The following is a 20,673-nucleotide window of genomic DNA, read 5'->3' as shown; positions in this document are numbered from 1 at the left end:
TAATGGATATAGGACGTTTTTTTATAGAATATACACCAAACATGTTTTGGTGCGCCATGACTAGGGAAGGTTGTTTGCATTGGGTCATATAAACAAATGCTGCGCATTAAGAGCATTATAAAAAAAATCACTGACCAGGAAAAATTAATTTTGTCCACAAGATGACAACAAAATGGCAGCGTCAAATAAGTTACACTTTAAAAATGAAAGCAAGGAGCAAGATCCCGTATATATATATATATATATATATACAGTTAGGTCCATAAATATTTGGACATTGACACAATTTTCAGTATTCCAGCTCTGTACAACACCACAATGGATTTGAAATGAAACAATCAAGATCTGCTTTAAGTGCAGACTTTGAGCTTTAATTTGAGGGTATTTACATCCAAATCAGGTGGACGGTGTAGGAATTACAACACATTTTATATGTGCCTTCCACTTTTTAAGGGACCAAAAGTAATTGGACAATTGGCTACTCAGCTGTTCCATGGCCACGTTTGTGTTATTCCCTTGTTTTTTTTTCCATTTATTTCATTTACAAAGAGCAGATAAAAGGCCTAGATGGCATTTCAAGTGTGGTATATTCATTTGGAATCTGGGGAGGTCATTTCTTAATATGATGTCCAAAGAGCTGTCACTATCAGTGAAGCAAGCCATCATTAGGCTGAAAAATCAAAACAAAGCCATCAGATAGATAGCAAAAACATGAGGTGTGGCCAAATCAACTGTTTGGTACATTCTTAAAAAGAGAGAACACACTGGTGAGCTCAGCAACACCAAAAGACCTGGAAGACCACAGAAAACAAGTGTGGTGGATGACAGAAAAATCCTTTCCCTTAAATAATGTACTTCTATACATTAATATGTACTGATAGGTAAATAATGTAGTTATATAAATGAATATGTACTGTATCTTTTTGTGAGGACAAGTGAAAAGTGTAAAGCCAGTTGAGTTGAATGTGTCCTAACTTGTGACTGACTTAAGGAGTAAACATGTCCTCACCTTGTTCGATGAAATCGATGACGTTAAAGGAGTTCCTGCTGTCAGAGTCTTGTCCTTCATTCAAGCGTTGACTTTTCTTCTTGCTCTTCTTAGAAGACATGTTTGTTTTGTTTGTTTGTTTGTTTGTTTGCAGGCGGGAAACGCGAGGACCAGCGAACATGTGTCAACACCGGAAAGCTTCCGGGTCAGATCTTAGCCCCGCCCCCACTTTACCGTAATGCCTCTAAAGCAACGGCGCACATTCATCAGAGTTTTGTATAGTCGTAATAAATCTGGTAAAGTCCACTTTGATAGTGCTTGTACGTGTGGTGTTCCTACCCGGAGGTTTTAGAGAGACGCATTGGGAGAAGTGTGCTAAAAAAAATCAAATAAAAAAAAATCAAATAAATAAATACATTAAAAAAAGAAAGAAATGTGAACTGAGGTTTAGGTATGATGAGTAAAGGCTCTTATGGTTATGTTCTGAAAATAAGCTAAAGCTAAGGTACATTGTTCGGTAACTAAAAAAAAAAAAGAAAAGAAACAAAGAAAAGTTATGCACTGTGAAACTGGATGTAATATTTGTTTTGCACTAAGAATGTTAAATAAAATAAAATGAAATTAATGTATTTATTTGTTTATTTATTTATGTATTTATAATGTATTTATTATTCATTTATTTATTATTTATTAATTAATTATTTATTTATTATTTATTTATTTATTTATTTATTTATTTATTTATTTATTATTTATTTATTATTTATTTATTTATTTATTTATTTATTTATTTATTTATTATTTATTATTTATTATTTATTTATTATTTATTATTTATTATTTATTTATTTATTTATTTAATTTAATTACAATTAAATTAAATAAGTAGCAACTTGAAAATGCATACTATTTTGAGTTTGTATAGTAGCAACTTAAAAGTTAATTTTGTTGGAGAGACGCATTGGGAGAAGTGTGCGGAAAAAATAAAAAATAAAATAAATACATTTTAAAAAGAAAGAAAGGCTCTTATGGTTATGTTCTGAAAACAAGCTAAAGCTAAGGTGCATTGTTCGGTAACTAAAACAAAAATAAAAAAGAAAGAAAAGTTATGCACTGTGAAACTAAATGTAATATTTGTTTTGTTCTAAGAATGTTTTAAATAAGTATCGATTTGAAAATGCATACTATTTTTAGTTTGCATAGTAGCAACTTAAAAATTAATTTGTTGGATTTAATAGTTGAAAAGAATACTCTCTTTTTAAAAGAAAAGGGATGCGGCAATAGGAATTGCTTGTATGTGTGGTGTTTCTACCCGGAGGTTTTAGAGAGACGCATTGGGAGAAGTGTGCTCAAAAAAAATAAAAATAGAATAAAATAAATTAAAATAAATTAAAAAAAAGAAATAAATGTGAACTGAGGTTTAGGTATGATGAGTAAAGGTGGTTATGGTGGTTATGTTCTGAAAATAAGCTAAAGCTAAGGTACATTGTTCGGTAACTAAAAAAACTGAAAAAAAAAGAAAAGAAAGAAAAGTTATGCACTGTGAAACTGAATGTAATATTTGTTTTGCATTACGAATATTAAATAAAATTACATTTAATTAATGTATTTATTTATTATTTATTTATCTATTTATTTAATTAATTAATTTAATTTAAATTAAATTAAATAAGTAGCAACTTGAAAAGTCATACTATTTTGAGTTTGTATAGTAGCAACTTAAAAGTTAATTTTGTTGGATTTAATATTTGAAAAGAATACTCTCTTTTTAAAAGAAAAGGGATGCAGCAATAGGAATTGTTTGTATGTGTGGTGTTCCTACCCGGAAGTTTTAGAGGGACGCATTGGAAGAAGTGTGCTCAAAAAAAATAAAAAATAAAAAAATAAAATCAATTAAAATAAATAAAAAAAATAAAAATAAGAAATGTGAACTGAGGTTTAGGTATGATGAGTAAAGGCTCTAATGGTTATGTTCTGAAAATAAGCTAAAGCTAAGGTACATTGGTAACTAATAAAAGAAAAAAAAGAAAGAAAAGTGAAACTGAATGTAATATTTGTTTTGCACTAAGAATGTTAAATAAAATACAATTAATGAATTAATGAATTTATGTATGTATGTATTTATTTATTTATTTATATTTTATTTTATTTTATATTATTGTATTTTATTTTATTTTATTTTATTTAAATTAAATTAAATAAGTAGCAACTTAAAAATGCATACTAATTTTGAGTTTGCATAGTAGCAACTTAAAAGTTAATTTTGTTGGATTTAATAGTTGAAAAGAATACTCTCTTTTTAAAAGAAAAGGGATGCGGCAATAGGAATTGCTTGTATGTGTGGTGTTCCTACCCGGAGGTTTTAGAGAGACGCATTGGGAGAAGTGTGCTAAAATAATAATAATAATAATAATAATAAAATAAATAAATAAGAACAAAAAAATGTGAACTGAGGTTTAGGTATGAAGAGTAAAGGCTCTAAGGCACATTGTTCGGTAACTAAAAACACATTTTTAAAAAAAGAAAGAAAAGTTATGCACTGCGAAACTGAATGTAATATTTGTTTTGCACTAAGAATGTTTTAAATAAGTAGCAACTTGAAAATGCATGCTATTTTGAGTTTGTATAGTAGCAACTTAAAAGTTAATTTTGTTGGATTTAATATTCACAATGGGAATTCCTTGTATGTGTGGTGTTCCTACCCGGAGGTTTTAGGTAGACGCACCGGGAGAAGTGTGCCGTATATGTTGAATAAAAGTTCGCTGTTTTTGTACTTATTTTTATTATTATTTCTCAACTGTTTGTAAATGTTGCAATTTATAAATAAAGGTTTATAAAATAAAAATAAAATGAGTAGGGTAATGCTCAACCGTCCAGTTTGTATAGTCATTGAAAGACAGAACAAGCTTAAAAATATATATATATATTTTTTTTAAATTTAGTAAAACAACATCAAGTGTTTGATATAGAGAAAGTACGTCGTGTTTTTCTAGAAAGGATTGAATTCTTGCTCCTTTAGTGGAGGTTTACGGTATTTACGTAAGGTCCAAGACGGAAGTGTACGTCACGTAAATGGCGACGGCATTTAAAAGATCACGTTAACAAACATGGCAGCTCGCTCGCTTCTTTACGACCTTCTCCCCGCGTTACGCCGCCGGTGTCCGTACCGCGCCTTCTTCAGACGGTCGCACCGGGAGGGCCCTGCGCCCGCTTCTCTGACCGGGAAAGTGGACCGGTTCGGGGGAGTGACGGTGGACCTGGCAACCTGCCTGCCAGAGGACATTGCAGAAAGTTGCTTTAGTGCGATACTGAAAGGTCAATATCGATCATGTCGGATTGGATGACACTTGCTCTAGACATACACTTTGATGTATTGATTGATCGCAGGGTCCGTGGCCCGCTGGAAGGAGGAGGGGAAGGTGGCCGTGTGGCTCCGGGTCCCCATCGCCTTGAGCCGCTGCGCTGCAGCCGCCGCCGCCCACGGCTTCGTCTTCCACCACGCCCGCGACCGCCACGCCGTCTTGGCCCTGTGGATGGGGGGAGGGCCGAGCAGACTGCCGGGCTTCGCTACACACCAAGTTGGAGTTGCAGGTAGGACCCCCCGGGAAACACCTTTTACCTGTATGGTCCAGTTGGTTGTCCCGGGTTACGCTGTATTCACCAGCGTTAAAATACAGTAGCGTAGTAATAATAATAATAATAGATTTTATTGGTAAAAAGCACTTTACATTGAGTAAACAATCTCAAAGTGCTAGTGTATTAAAAAAAAGTGTATTAAAAAAAAAGTGTATTAAAGTGTATTAAAAAGTGTATTAAAAAAAAGTGTATTAAAAAAGTATATTAAAAAAAAGTGCTAGTGTATTAAAAAAAAAAAGTGTATTAAAAAAAGTGTATTAAAAAGTGTATTAAAAAAAAGTGTATTAAAAAAGTGTATTAAAAAAAGTGCTAGTGTATTAATAAAAAAAAACTTTACATTGAGTAAACAATCTCAAAGTGCTAGTGTATTAAAAAAAAGTGTATTAAAAAAAAAAGTGTATTAAAGTGTATTAAAAAGTGTATTAAAAAAAAGTGTATTAAAAAAGTATATTAAAAAAAAGTGCTAGTGTATTAAAAAAAAAAGTGTATTAAAAAAAGTGTATTAAAAAGTGTATTAAAAAAAAGTGTATTAAAAAAGTGTATTAAAAAAAGTGCTAGAGTATTAATAAAAAAAAACTTTACATTGAGTAAACAATCTCAAAGTGCTAGTGTATTAAAAAAAAGTGTATTAAAAAAAAGTGTATTAAAGTGTATTAAAAAGTGTATTAAAAAAAAGTGTATTAAAAAAGTATATTAAAAAAAAGTGCTAGTGTATTAAAAAAAAAAGTGTATTAAAAAAAGTGTATTAAAAAGTGTATTAAAAAAAGTGTATTAAAAAAGTGTATTAAAAAAAGTGCTAGTGTATTAATAAAAAAAAACTTTACATTGAGTAAACAATCTCAAAGTGCTAGTGTATTAAAAAAAAGTGTATTAAAAAAAAGTGTATTAAAGTGTATTAAAAAGTGTATTAAAAAAAAGTGTATTAAAAAAGTATATTAAAAAAAAGTGCTAGTGTATTAAAAAAAAAAAAGTGTATTAAAAAAAGTGTATTAAAAAGTGTATTAAAAAAAAGTGTATTTAAAAAAGTGTATTAAAAAAAGTGCTAGTGTATTAATAAAAAAAAACTTTACATTGAGTAAACAATCTAAGTGCTAGTGTATTAAAAAAAAGTGTATTAAAAAAGTGTATTAAAAAGTGTATTAAAAAAGTGTATTAAAAGTGTATTAAAGTGTTTTAATACACTTTTTAATACACTTTTTAATACACTTTTTAATACACTTTTAATACACTTTTTTAATACACTTTTTAATACACTTTTTAATACACTTTTTTTTAATACACTTTTTTTTAATACACTAGCACTTTGAGATTGTTTACTCAATGTAAAGTTTTTTTTTAATACACTAGCACTTTTTTTAATACACTTTTTTAATACACTTTTTTTTCATACACTTTTTTAATACACTTTTTTTTTTAATACACTTTTTTTAATACACTTTTTAATACAGTTTTTAATACACTTTTTAATAAAGTGTATTAAAAAAGTGTATTAAAAAAAGTGTATTAAAAAAAAAGTGTATTAAAAAAGTGTATGAAAAAAAAGGGTATTAAAAAAAAGTGTATTAAAAAAGTGTATTAAAAAGTGTATTAAAGTGTATTAAAAAAAAGTGGATTAAAAAAAAGTGTATTAAAAAAGTGTATTAAAAAAAAAAGTGTATTAAAAAAGTGTATTAAAAAAAAGTGTATTAAAAAAAAGTGCTAGTGTATTAAAAAAAAACTTTACATTGAGTAAACAATCTCAAAATGCTAGTGTATTAAAAAAAAGTGTATTAAAAAAAAGTGTATTAAAAAAGTGTATTAAAAGTGTATTAAAAAAAAGTGTATTAAAAAAAAAAAGTGTATTAAAAAAAGTGTATTAAAAAAGTGTATTAAAAAAAAGTGTATTAAAAAAGTGTATTAAAAAAAAGTGCTACAGTGTATTAAAAAAAGATAATAAATAAATAAATAAAAATAAAAACTAGAACAGCCAAATAGCTATAACTAGTATGCATGTATCTAAAAAAAAAAAAGGCTTTTTTAAAAAGCAGGGCTTTTAAGCCTTTTTAAAAAGCATCCACAGTCTGTGGTGCCCTCAGGTGGTCAGGGAGAGCGTTCCATTCATTAAAAACAACACAGAGGTGATATTTTGTCCACTGTATCGTTACACACAGTTTGAACAGTAACACTGTGTTTGAATTGAGGGGAATAAAACATTGGTCTTTCAATCAAATGAGTGAACGTTTAAACCAACTGGATTGTCCAAACAGTCGTTAGCCCCTAGCATGCTAATTTTGTAGGTACAGTGTATACCTCCGTGCCAAACATTGTTACTCGATGAATGATACCTGATAGTATGCTAGCTTTTTTTTAGCTAATTATGTAGGTATACACCTCAGCCGTATTTTGGTAATTGATGCATGCTAACATTAGCATGCTAGACTTTTTTTTTTTTTTTTAAACACAATTTTCGGGTACAGTAGGCACCTCAGATCAATATATTTTGGTACTTGACACTGTGTTACAGTTGGCATTTTAACATGCTAATATTAGCATGCTAGTTTAAGTGTCATGTTTTAGTATTCCACTAATGCTAACCGCATGCCATTGTTTACATGTTAGCAAAGTGCTGTTAGCATGCTACCTTTTTAGACATTTTAACAGGTATACACCTAATGCTAATATTAGCATGCTAGCTTTATTTTAGCTAGTTTAAGTGTCATATTTCAGTATTCCACTAATGCTAACTGCATGCCATTGTTAACATGTTAGCATAGGGCTGTTAGCATGCTAGCTTTTTAGACATTTTAACATGTATTCACCTCAGTCATATTTGAGTATTTCTATAATGCTAACTGCATGCCATTGTTTACATGTTAGCAAAGTGCTGTTAGCATGCCACCTTTTTAGACATTTTAACAGGTATACACCTAATGCTAATATTAGCATGCTAGCTTTATTTTAGCTAGTTTAAGTGTCATATTTTAGTATTCCACTAATGCTAACTGCATGCCATTGTTTACATGTTAGCATAGGGCTGTTAGCATGCTAGCTTTTTAGACATTTTAACATGTATTCACCTCAGTCATATTTGAGTATTTCTATAATGCTAACTGCATGCCATTGTTTACATTTTAGCATAGTGCTGTTAGCATGCTACCTTTTTGGACATTTTAACAGGTATATACCTAATGCTAATATTAGCATGCTAGCTTTATTTTAGCTAGTTTAAGTGTCATATTTTAGTATTCCACTAATGCTAACTGCATGCCATTGTTTACATGTTAGCATAGGGCTGTTGGCATGCTAGCTTTTTAGAAATTTTAACAGGTATACACCTCAGTCATATTTTAGTATTCCACTAATGCTAACTACATGCCATTGTTTACATGTTAGCAAAGTGCTGTTAGCATGCTACCTTTTTAGACATTTTAACAGGTATACACCTAATGCTAATATTAGCATGCTAGCTTTATTTTAGCTAGTTTGTCATATTTCAGTATTCCACTAATGCTAACTGCATGCCATTGTTTACATGTTAGCATAGGGCTGTTGGCATGCTAGCTTTTTAGAAATTTTAACAGGTATACACCTCAGTCATATTTTAGTATTCCACTAATGCTAACTACATGCCATTGTTTACATGTTAGCATAGTGCTGTTAGCATGCTAGCTTTTTAGACATTTTAACATGTATGCACTTAATGCTAATATTAGCATGCTAGCTTTATTTTAGCTAGTTTAAGTGTCATATTTCAGTATTCCACTGATGCTAACTGCATGCCATTGTTAACATGTTAGCATAGGGCTGTTAGCATGCTAGCTTTATAGACATTTTAACAGGTATTCACCTCAGTCATATTTGAGAATTTCTATAATGCTAACTGCATGCCATTGTTTACATGTTAGCATAGTGCTCTTAGCATGCTACCTTTTTAGACATTTTTAACAGGTATACACCTCAGTCATATTTTAGTATTTCTATAATGCTAACTGCATGCCATTGTTTACTATGTTAGCATGGTTGTCTGCGCTCGCGGCCAGACGTCATTATCAGGTCCCAAATATTGACGCATACTTCCAAGAGTTCTGCTTCAGTGGTACAAAACAGCATCCTCAAGGACTCATCCCATTCTGAATTCTGAAACTGTACTCATTGCTGTTGTCTGTCGTCAAGGCGCCGTTGTTGACGAGTCCAACGGGAAAGTTCTGGTGGTGCAAGACAGAAACAAGGTGAGTGCACCTGCTTTGTGTTAGCAAGCCAGGCTATTTACATTGTCGCTATCCCTCTTTGTGTGGACATTGTTGATTGCCATGTCATGTACGGATGTACTTTGTGGACGCCGTAAGTTTTTGCTGTCGTCCAGCATTCTGTTTCTGTTTACTTTGTAGTTAGTTCAGTTTTACTTTCGTTTTGCATAGCCATTGTCTTTTCCTTTCCCTTTTGGTTTAAGCATTACATACCGTTTTACCTGCACGCTGCCTCCCGCTGTGCTCTGCGTATTGGGATCACAACAAACCGTCCTCGACTTTTACAAAGCAATGCTGCCACCTACTGACATGGAGTATTACGTGGTTTCGACTGGGTTTCACTGAGGGGCCACATCGCAGTCTTAGCTGCCCTCAGAGGACCGCTTCTAATCCTAATAATAAAAATGTTTAGGGGTTTATTTATTTTTTACATGCACCATGAAAAAATGTTTAGGGGTTTATTTACTTTTTACATGCATCATGAATAAATGTTTAGGGCTTTATTTACTTTTTACATGCACCATGAATAAATGTTTAGGGGTTTATTTATTTTTTACATGCACCATGAAAAAATGTTTAGGGGTTTATTTACTTTTTACATGCACCATGAATAAATGTTTAGGGGTTTATTTATTTTTTACATGCACCATGAAAAAATGTTTAGGGGTTTATTTACTTTTTACATGCACCATGAAAAAATGTTTAGGGGTTTATTTACTTTTTACATGCATTAAAAAATGTTTAGGGGTTTATTTCCTTTTTACATGCACCATGAAAAAAACTTTTCAGATTTTGCAGTCGCCACTGTTAGTCAGAACTCCTTAATTGCCATGCAAACTTTTCACCTTTTTTTATTATTTGAATTTTTTTTAATTTAGTTATAAATATTTTTAAAATTAAAAAAATATAAATAATTTTTATAAGTATTTTTATTTTATTTTCTAAAACAGAGGAATCAAACTAATTTTCATGGTGCACCACAAAGTATGATATTATTCAGTGCCTCCAGGCCTCGCACCTTTTGCCCTTATGCAATTTTGCCACACATTCTGGCCTAACCAGCACGGTGGTGAGGGGGTTAATATGTCTGTCCAACAATACGAAGGTCCTGGGTTCGATCCTGCACTCGGGATCTTTCTGTGTGGAGTTTACATGTTCTCCCCGTGACTGCGTGGGTTCCCTCCGGGTACTCCGGCTTCCTCCCACCTCCCAAAGACATGCACCTGGGGATAGGCCCCTCCCACCTCCAAAGACATGCACCTGGGGATAGACCCCTCCCACCTCCAAAGACATGCACCTGGGATAGGCTCCTCCCACCTCCAAAGACATGCACCTGGGGATAGGCCCCTCCCACCTCCAAAGACATGCACGTGGGGAATAGGCTCCTCCCACCTCCAAAGACATGCACCTGGGGATAGGCTCCGCCCACCTCCAAAGACATGCACGTGGGGATAGGCCCCTCCCACCTCCAAAAACATGCACCTGGGGATAGACCCCTCCCACCTCCAAAGACATGCACCTGGGGATAGACCCCTCCCACCTCCAAAGACATGCACCTGGGATAGGCTCCTCCCACATCCAAAGACATGCACCTGGGGATAGGCTCCTCCCACCTCCAAATACATGAACCCCTCCCACATCCAAAGACATGCACCTGGAGTTAGGCTCCTCCCACCTCCAAAGACATGCACCTGGGGATAGGCTCCTCCCACATCCAAAGACATGCACCTGGGGATAGGCCCCTCCCACCTCCAAAGACATGCACCTGGGGATAGGCTCCTCCCACCTCCAAATACATGAACCCCTCCCACATCCAAAGACATGCACCTGGATATAGGCTCCTCCCACCTCCAAAGACATGCACCTGGGGATAGGCTCCTCCCACCTCCAAATACATGAACCCCTCCCACATCCAAAGACATGCACCTGGATATAGGCTCCTCCCACCTCCAAAGACATGCACCTGGGGATAGGCTCCTCCCACCTCCAAAGACATGCACCTGGGGATAGGCTCCTCCCACCTCCAAAGACATGCACCTGAGGGATAGGTTGATTGGCAACACTAAATTGACCCTAGTGTGTGAATGTTGTCTATCTGTGTTGGCCTTGTGATGAGGTGGCGACTTGTCCAGGGTGTACCCTGCCTTCCTCCCGAATGCAGCTGGGATAGGCTCCAGCACCCCCCCGCCACCCTGAAAAGGACAAGCGGTAGAAAATGGATGGATGGATGGATGGATTCTGGTCAAACCTTGGATTTGTCCCAGCAGCACTCGAATGCAACACAATTGTCTAACCAATCAAATGTCTCCCTGCGTCACCTGTGCAAATTTTAAAAAAATCGCCATTTTCCGCCTGCTGCTATCACCAAAAAAAGCCTTAAATTTTGGTTCTTTTATGAATTTATTATGGTATTTTATTATTATTATTTTATTATTAGTATTATTATTTTGGTAGCCATCCACAAGCTCCTGCTTGAATGTTTGACCACTCCTCTTGACAAAATTGGTACAGTTCAGCTAAATGTGTTGCTTTTCTGACATGGACTTGTTTCTTCAGCATTGTCCACACGTTTAAGTCAGGATTTTAGGTTGTCCTGAAGAATTTGGAGGTAGTCCTCCTTTTTCATTGTCCCATTTACTCTCTGCAAAGCAGCAGTTCCATTGGCAGCTAAACAAACCCAGAGCATAATACTACCACCACCTTGCTTAACGGTAGGCATGGTGTTCCTGGGATTAAAGGCCTCACCTTTTCTCCTCCAAACATATTGCCTTTTGTCCCCATTTATAGCTTCCTTGTTTTTAAAATGTCAACCTTCTCTTGCAGACGATGAACGCCTGGAAGTTCCCCGGCGGTTTGTCTGATCCAGGGGAGAACATCGGTGAGTACGTTAGCGAGAAGCTAACGCAGTGCTCGCTAAGAAGTCCTGGTACTGCATGTACTCTACATTCATTGGAAGTGCATACCAGGACAATAACTTTTCTATAATCCAGGGGTGTCCAAAGTGTGACCCGTGGGCCATTTGTTGCTATCAAGCTCATTTTTTAGTAATCATAATCGTTAGCATTATATTATTAGCATGCTAGCTATTTTTCTGCAAGTGTGCACCAAATATTTTCTTAATTGACAAATGCTACCTGTTAGCCTGTTAACATTAGTAGGCTAGCTTTTTCAGCTAATTTTATGCACCAGAGTCGTATTTTGGTGCTCGATATATGCTTTTCTTTTTGCAAATTTTGCAAATATTTTCTTAATTGACAAATGCTACCTGTTAGCATGCTTAATACATTAGTAGGCTAGGTTTTTTTTTCACATTTTGGTACTTGATATCCTTTTTTTAAGCAAATTTTGCAGGTATTTTCTTACTTGACAGTGCTACCTGTTTACATGCTAATGTTAATAGACTAGCCTCTTTAGCTAATTTTATAGGTCTACACTAAAGTCATATTTTGGGTGCTCGATGTATGCTTTTTTTGGTGAAAATTTTCCAAGTATACACTATGGTACGGAGCCCCTAAAGGGACATGGGGGAATTTTTTTTTTAAATAATTTATTTATTTATTTTTTAGCCATATTTCTTGTGCACACGAGAAACTTTTTATAAAGTTATAAAAAAATTAAAATAAATTTATTTTTATTTTATTTTATTTTTTAAGACATGTATCTCGTGTGCACGAGAAACTTTTTATAAAGTTATAAAAAAATAAAAATAAAAAATATTTTATTTTATTTTATTTTTTCAAGACATGTATCTCGTATGCACGAGAAACTTTTTATAAAGTTATAAAAAAAAAAAATTATTTTTTTTTAAATTTAATTTTATTTTTTTAAGACATGTTTCTCGTGCGCACGACAAACTTTTTATAAAGTTATAAAAAAATAAAAATATATATATATTTTTTTTAAGACATGTATATCGTGTGCACGAGAAACTTTATATAAAGTTATAAAAAAATAAAAAAACATTTTTATTTTTATTTTTTAAGACATGTATCTCGTGTGCACGAGAAACTTTTTATAAAGTTATAAAAAAATAAAAATAATTTTTATTTTATTTTTTTAAGACATGTATCTCGTGTGCACGACAAACTTTTTATAAAGTTATAAAAAAATAAAAATAATTTTTATTTTATTTTATTTTTTTAAGACGTTTCTCGTGCGCACGACAAACTTTTTATAAAGTTATAAAAAAATAAAAATATTTTTTTAAATTTTATTTTATTTTTTAAGACATGTTTCTCGTGCGCACGACAAACTTTTTATAAAGTTATAAAAAAATAAAAATATTTTTTTTTTAAGACATGTATCTCGTGTGCACGAGAAACTTTTTATAAAGTTATAAAAAAATAAAAAAACATTTTTATTTTTTAAGACATGTATCTCGTGTGCACGAGAAACTTTTTATAAAGTTATAAAACAATAAAAATAAAAAATATTTTATTTTATTTTATTTTTTTAAGACATGTATCTCGTATGCACAAGAAACTTTTTATAAAGTTATAAAAAAATAAAAATAATTTTTTTTAAATTTTATTTTATTTTTTTAAGACATGTATCTCGTGTGCAAGACAAACTTTTTATAAAGTTATAAAAAAATAAAAATAATTTTTATTTTATTTTTTAAGACATGATTCTCGTGCGCACGACAAACTTTTTATATGCACACGACAAACTTTTTATAAAGTTATAAAAAAATAAAAATAATTGTTATTTTATTTTATTTTTTTAAGACATGTTTCTCATGTGCACGACAAACTTTTTATAAAGTTATAAAAAATAAAAATAATTTTTTTAAATTTAATTTTATTTTTTTAAGACATGTTTCTCGTGCGCATGACAAACTTTTTATAAAGTTATAAAAAAATAAAAATTATTTTTTTTATTTTATTTTTTTAAGACATGTTTTTCGTGTGCACGAGAAACTTTTTATAAAGTTATAAAAAATTAAAAAAAAATGTATTTTATTTTTTAAGACATGTTTCTCGTGCGCACGACAATTTTTTTATAAAGTTATAAAAAAATAAAAATAATTTTTATTTTATTTTATTTTTTAAGACATGTATCTCGTGTGCACGAGAAACTTTTTATAAAGTTATAAAAAAATTTAAAAAATTGTATTTTATTTTATTTTTTTAAGACATGTTTCTCGTGCGCACGACAAACTTATTATAGTTATAAAAAAATAAAAATAATTTTTTATGTTTTTTATTTTATTTTTTAAGACATGTATCTCGTGTGCACGAGAAACTTATAAAGTTATAAAAAAATAAAATATTTGATTTGATTTTTTTAAGACATGTATCTCGAGTGCACGAGAAAGTATCTCGTGCACACGAAGAAAAAAAAATTGTAAATTTTTTTCCCCCCCCATGTCCCTTTTAGGGGCTTCGTACTAAGGCGTCAAATATTTTGTTACTTGACAAATGCTACCTACAAAACAATTCTGCTAATGTTGGCATGCAAAATATTAAATGTAGTCAAAAATACATTGCAGAGTAATGTATTTTGGTGCTTGACTCATGCTACAGTTAGCATTTTAGCATGTTAACTTTCGCATGCTAGCTTTTATAACAAAGTTTACATCCTTGCCGCATCCTTTCATTTGTCAGTCTGTGGCCCTCAGTGGGAAAAGTTTGTTCAGCGTCAAATGCTACCTGCTAAAAATGTGTTAAAAAAAGTTAGCTTGCTCAATTTTATAACTAATTTTTTCAGGCATACGTGGCAGAGTAATATATTTTGGTACTTGATTCATGCTTCAGTTGGTATTTTAGCTTGATTTTTTTAGCACGCTAAAATTAGCATGCTAGGTTTTTTTTTTTAAGCTAATTTTACAGGTAAACATTTCAGCGTCAAATGCTACCTGCTAAAAATGTGTTTAAAAAGGGTAACATATTTTGGTACTTGATTCATGCTAAAGTTAGTATTTTAGCATGCCAGCTTTTTTAGCTAATTTTACAGGTAAACATTTCAGCGTCGAACGCTACCTGCTATAAATGTGTTTAAAAAAAAGTTAGCATGCAAAATGTTAAGACATTTTTTCAGGTATACATCGCAGAGTAATATATTTTGGTACTTGATTCACGCTACAGTTGGTTCATTAGCATGCTAGCTTTTTTAAAGCTAATTTTACAGGTTTCCATTCCAGTGTCAAATGCTACCTGCTAAAAATGCGTTTAAAAAGAGTAACATATTTTGGTACTTGATTCATGCTACAGTTAGTATTTTAAGCATGCTAGCTTTTTTTTAGCTAATTTTACAGGTATACTTTTCAGCGTCAAATGCTACCTGCTATAAATGTGTTTAAAAAAAAGTTAGCATGCTAACCTTTTTAACACATTTTTTCAGGTATACATCGAAGAGTATTATATTTTGGTACTTGATTCATGCTACAGTTGGTATTTTAGCATGCTAGCTTTTTTTTTAAAGCTAATTTTACAGGTATACATTTCAGCGTCAAACGCTACTTGCTATAAATGTGTTTAAAAAAAGTTAGCATGCTAACTTTAACAAATTTTTGTCAGGTATACATTTTGGTACTTGATTCATGCTACAGTTGTTATTTTAGCATGCTAACTTTTTAAAGAATTTTTTTCAGGTATACATTGCAGAGTTATATATTTCGGTACTTGATTCATGCTACAGTTGGTATTTTAGCATGCTAGCTTTTTTAGCTTATTTTACTAGTATACATTTCAGCGTCAAACGCTACCTGCTAAAAATGTGTTTTAAAAAAAGTTAGCATGCTAACTTTAACACATTTTTGTCAGGTATACATTTTGGTACTTGATTCATGCTACAGTTGGTATTTTAGCATGCTAACTTTTTAAAGAAATTTTTTCAGGTATACATTGCAGAGTTATATATTTCGGTACTTGATTCATGCTACAGTTGGTATTTTAGCATGCTAGCTTTTTTAGCTTATTTTACTAGTATACATTTCAGCGTCAAACACTACCTGCTATAAATGTGTTTAAAAAAAAGTTAGCATGCTAACTTTTTTATCAAATTTTTTCAGGTATACATTGCAAAGTTATATATTGTGGTACTTGATTCATGCTACAGTTGGTATTTTAGCATGCTAGCTTTTTTAGCTTATTTTTTAGCTTATTTTACTGGTATACATTTCAGCATCAAACACTACCTGATAAAAATGTGTTTAAAAAAAAAAAAGTTAGCATGCTAACTTTTTTAACAAATTTTACAGGTATACCTTTCAGCGTCAAATGTTACCTGCTATAAATGTGTTAGCATGTTAGCATGCTAACTTTTTAAACAGATTTTTTCAGGTATACATTGCAGAGTATTATATTTTGGTACTTGATTCATGCTACAGTTGGTATTTTAGCATGCTAGCTTTTTTAAGCTAATATTACAGGTATACATTTCAGCGTCAAACGCTACCTGCTATAAATGTGTTTAAAAAAAAGTTAGCATGCAAAATGTTAAGACATTTTTTCAGGTATACATCGCAGAGTAATATATTTTGGTACTTGATTCATGCTACAGTTGGTTATTTAGCATGCTAACATTAGCATGCTAGCTTTTTGAAAGCTAATTTTACAGGTTTCCATTTCAGCGTCAAATGCTACCTGCTAAAAATGCGTTTAAAAAGAGTAACATATTTTGGTACTTGATTCATGCTACAGTTAGTATTTTAAGCATGCTAGCTTTTTTTAGCTAATTTTACAGGTATACTTTTCAGCGTCAAATGCTACCTGCTATAAATGTGTTTAAAAAAAAGTTAGCATGCTAACTTTTTTAACAAATTTTTTCAGGTATACATCGAAGAGTATTATATTTTGGTACTTGATTCATGCTACAGTTGGTATTTTAGCATGCTAGCTTTTTTAGCTAATTTTACAGGTATACATTTCAGTGTCGAATGCTACCTGCTATAAATGTGTTTTAAAAAAGTTAGCATGCTAACTTTAACACATTTTTTCAGGTATACATCGAAGAGTATTATATTTCGGTACTTGATTCATGCTACAGTTGGTATTTTAGCATGCTAGCTTTTTTAGCTTATTTTACTAGTATACATTTCAGCGTCAAACGCTACCTGCTAAAAATGTGTTTTAAAAAAAGTTAGCATGCTAACTTTAACACATTTTTGTCAGGTATACATTTTGGTACTTGATTCATGCTACAGTTGGTATTTTAGCATGCTAACTTTTTAAAGAAATTTTTTCAGGTATACATTGCAGAGTTATATATTTCGGTACTTGATTCATGCTACAGTTGGTATTTTAGCATGCTAGCTTTTTTAGCTAATTTTACAGGTATACATTTCAGTGTCGAATGCTACCTGCTATAAATGTGTTTTAAAAAAAGTTAGCATGCTAACTTTAACACATTTTTTCAGGTATACATCGAAGAGTATTATATTTCGGTACTTGATTCATGCTACAGTTGGTATTTTAGCAAGCTAGCTTTTTTAGCTTATTTTACTAGTATACATTTCAGCGTCAAACGCTACCTGCTAAAAATGTGTTTTAAAAAAAGTTAGCATGCTAACTTTAACACATTTTTGTCAGGTATACATTTTGGTACTTGATTCATGCTACAGTCGGTATTTTAGCATGCTAACTTTTTAAAGAAATTTTTTCAGGTATACATTGCAGAGTATTATATTTTGGTACTTGATTCATGCTACAGTTGGTATTTTAGCATGCTAGCTTTTTTAGCTTATTTTACTAGTATACATTTCAGCGTCAAACGCTACCTGCTAAAAATGTGTTTAAAAAAAAAAGTTAGCATGCTAACTTTTTTAACAAATTTTACAGGTATACTTTTCAGCGTCAAATGCTACCTGCTATAAATGTGTTTTAAAAAAAAGTTAGCATGCTAACTTTTTAAACACATTTTTTCAGGTATACATTGCAAAGTTATATATTTCAGTACTTGATTCATGCGACAGTTGGTATTTTAGCATGCTAGCTTTTTTAGCTTATTTTACTAGTATACATTTCAGCGTCAAACGCTACCTGCTAAAAATGTGTTAAAAAAAAAAGTTAGCATGCTAACTTTTTAAACAAATTTTACAGGTATACCTTTCAGCGTCAAATGTTACCTGCTATAAATGTGTTTTAAAAAAAAGTTAGCATGCTAACTTTTTTATCAAATTTTTTCAGGTTTACATTGCAAAGTTATATATTTCAGTACTTGATTCATGCTACAGTTGGTATTTTAGCATGCTAGCTTTTTTAGCTTATTTTTTAGCTTATTTTACTGGTATACATTTCAGCATCAAACACTACCTGCTAAAAATGTGTTTAAAAAAAAAAGAAGTTAGCATGCTAACTTTTTTAACAAATTTTACAGGTATACCTTTCAGTGTCAAATGTTACCTGCTATAAATGTGTTAGCATGCTAACTTTTTAAACACATTTTTTCAGGTATACATTGCAGAGTATTATATTTTGGTACTTGATTCATGCTACAGTTGGTATTTTAGTATGCTAGCTTTTTTAGCTTATTTTACTAGTATACATTTCAGCGTCAAACGCTACCTGCTAAAAATGTGTTTAAAAAAAAAAAGTTAGCATGCTAACTTTTTTAACAAATTTTACAGGTATACTTTTCAGCGTCAAATGTTACGTGCTATAAATGTGTTTTAAAAAAAGTTAGCATGCTAACTTTAACACATTTTTTCAGGTATACATTTTGGTACTTGATTCATGCGACAGTTGGTATTTTAGCATGCTAGCTTTTTTAGCTTATTTTACTAGTATACATTTCAGCGTCAAACGCTACCTGCTAAAAATGTGTTTAAAAAAAAAAAGGTAGCATGCTAACTTTTTAACAAATTTTACAGGTATACTTTTCAGCGTCAAATGCTACCTGCTATAAATGTGTTTAAAAAAAAAAAAGTTAGCATGCTAACTTTTTTATCAATTTTTTTCAGGTATACATTGCAGAGTATTATATTTTGGTACTTGATTCATGCTACAGTTGGTATTTTAGCATGCTAGCTTTTTTAAGCTAATATTACAGGTATACATTTCAGCGTCAAATGCTACCTGCTATAAATGTACTAGCATGCTGACCTTATTAACACATTTTTTCAAGTATACATCGAAGAGTATTATATTTTGGTACTTGATACATGCTAGTTGGTATTTTAGCACGATAACATTAGCATGCTAGCTTCTTTTTTTTTAGCTAATTTTACATGTATACTCATACTGTAAACAGGCACTTGTTGGTATGTCAGCCTCATACTGTTAGCCCGTATTTGTTGTTGCTTGACGCTATCTGGCCAGCGTGCTAACTGTTAGCATTTTGGCTCGTCGGCCATCTCATGAAAAAAAAAAACATCTGGATTTTGTACTGGTTTTGAAGGTGAGAAGTAGCAAAATGGTTGTTAAAAAGTCAACGGTGTGGGAATGTTTGCAGGCGTGACGGCGGTGCGGGAGGTCTTGGAGGAAACGGGCGTGCGCTCGGAGTTCCGGTCCCTGCTGAGTATCCGGCAGCAGCACCAGCACCCGGGAGCGTTCGGCATGTCCGACATGTACATCATCTGCCGCCTCAGCCCGCTCACCTACCACATCCACTTCTGCACCCAGGAGTGTCTGCGCTGCGAGTGGCTGGACCTGGCCCAGCTGGCCCGCACCGCCCAGACCACGCCCATCACGGCCCGCGTGGCCCGGCTGCTGCTTCACGGCCTGGAGCAAGGCTTCCAGCACATAGACCTCGCCAGGGAGGAACTACCGGCCGTCTACTCTGGGATGTTTTACCAGCTCTACCACCGACCGCTTCCTCCGTCTCAGGCCTCTTAGTCCGGGACTGGACCCGGTTTTACTGGCTTGCTGTGCATTAACACTAATCACCAGGACTAGCGACATAAAGAACTGTTTAGACCAGGTGTGACTTCCGGACAAAAAGGACTGTTTAGACCAGGTGCGACTTCCAGACATAAATAACTGTTTAGACCAGGTGTGACTTCCAGACATAAAGAACTGTGTAGACCAGGTGTGACTTCCGGACATACAGAACTGTTTAGACCAGGTGTGACTTCCGGACATAAAGGACTGTTTAGACCGGGTGCGACTTCCGGACATAAAGAAGTGTTTAGACCAGGCGTGACTTCCGAACATAAAGAAGTGTTTAGACCAGGTGTGACTTCCGGACATAAAGGACTGTTTAGACCAGGTGTGACTTCCGGACATAAAGGACTGTTTAGACCGGGTGCGACTTCCGGACATAAAGGACGGTTTAGACCAGGTGCGACTTCCAGACATAAAGAACTGTTTAGACCAGGTGCGACTTCCGGACATAAAGGACTGTTTAGACCAGGTGCGACTTCCGGACAAAAAGGACTGTTTAGACCAGGCGTGACTTCCGGACATAAAGAGCTGTTTAGACCGGGTGCGACTTCCGGACATAAAGGACTGTTTAGACCGGGTGCGACTTCCGGACATAAAGGACGGTTTAGACCAGGTGCGACTTCCAGACATAAAGAACTGTTTAGACCAGGTGCGACTTCCGGACATAAAGGACTGTTTAGACCAGGTGCGACTTCCGGACAAAAAGGACTGTTTAGACCAGGCGTGACTTCCGGACATAAAGGACGTTTAGACCAGGCGTGACTTCCGGACATAAAGGACTGTTTAGACCAGGTGCGACTTCGGGACAAAAAAGACTGTTTAGACCGGGCGCGACTTCCGGACATAAAGGACGGTTTAGACCGGGTGCGACTTCCGGACATAAAGGACTGTTTAGACCGGGTGCGACTTCCGGACATAAAGGACTGTTTAGACCGGGTGCGACTTCCGGACATAAAGGACTGTTTAGACCGGGTGCGACTTTCGGACATAAAGGACTGTT

At 33.2% G+C, this 20,673-nt stretch overlaps 2 protein-coding genes across 3 annotated transcripts in view; one reads left to right on the top strand and one right to left on the bottom strand.

Annotated features, from left to right (window-relative positions):
- afg2a (AFG2 AAA ATPase homolog A) overlaps window positions 1–1,338 on the bottom strand; it is a 274,689-nt gene extending 273,351 nt beyond the window's left edge. For both annotated transcript variants that reach the window (XM_061976526.1, XM_061976527.1), the window contains exon 1: window positions 1,010–1,338. In XM_061976526.1, coding sequence (XP_061832510.1) covers window positions 1,010–1,169 — 160 coding nt within the window. In that variant the 5' untranslated portion in view covers window positions 1,170–1,338. The remainder of the gene's footprint in view (window positions 1–1,009) is intronic.
- Window positions 1,339–4,056: 2,718 nt separating this feature from the next.
- nudt6 (nudix (nucleoside diphosphate linked moiety X)-type motif 6) lies at window positions 4,057–19,791 on the top strand. Its single transcript, XM_061977284.1, has 5 exons — window positions 4,057–4,303; window positions 4,376–4,579; window positions 8,777–8,832; window positions 11,674–11,728; window positions 19,243–19,791. The coding sequence occupies exons 1-5, from the start codon at window positions 4,096–4,098 to the stop codon at window positions 19,623–19,625; spliced, it is 906 nt and encodes a 301-aa protein (XP_061833268.1). The 5' UTR covers window positions 4,057–4,095; the 3' UTR covers window positions 19,626–19,791.
- Window positions 19,792–20,673: the final 882 nt, after the last annotated feature.

The sequence above is a fragment of the Nerophis lumbriciformis genome, linkage group LG16 (genome assembly GCF_033978685.3).
Source record: "Nerophis lumbriciformis linkage group LG16, RoL_Nlum_v2.1, whole genome shotgun sequence".
In the NCBI taxonomy this organism is placed as follows: Eukaryota; Metazoa; Chordata; class Actinopteri; order Syngnathiformes; family Syngnathidae; genus Nerophis; species Nerophis lumbriciformis.
This window is presented reverse-complemented; position numbering and strand designations above follow the sequence as displayed.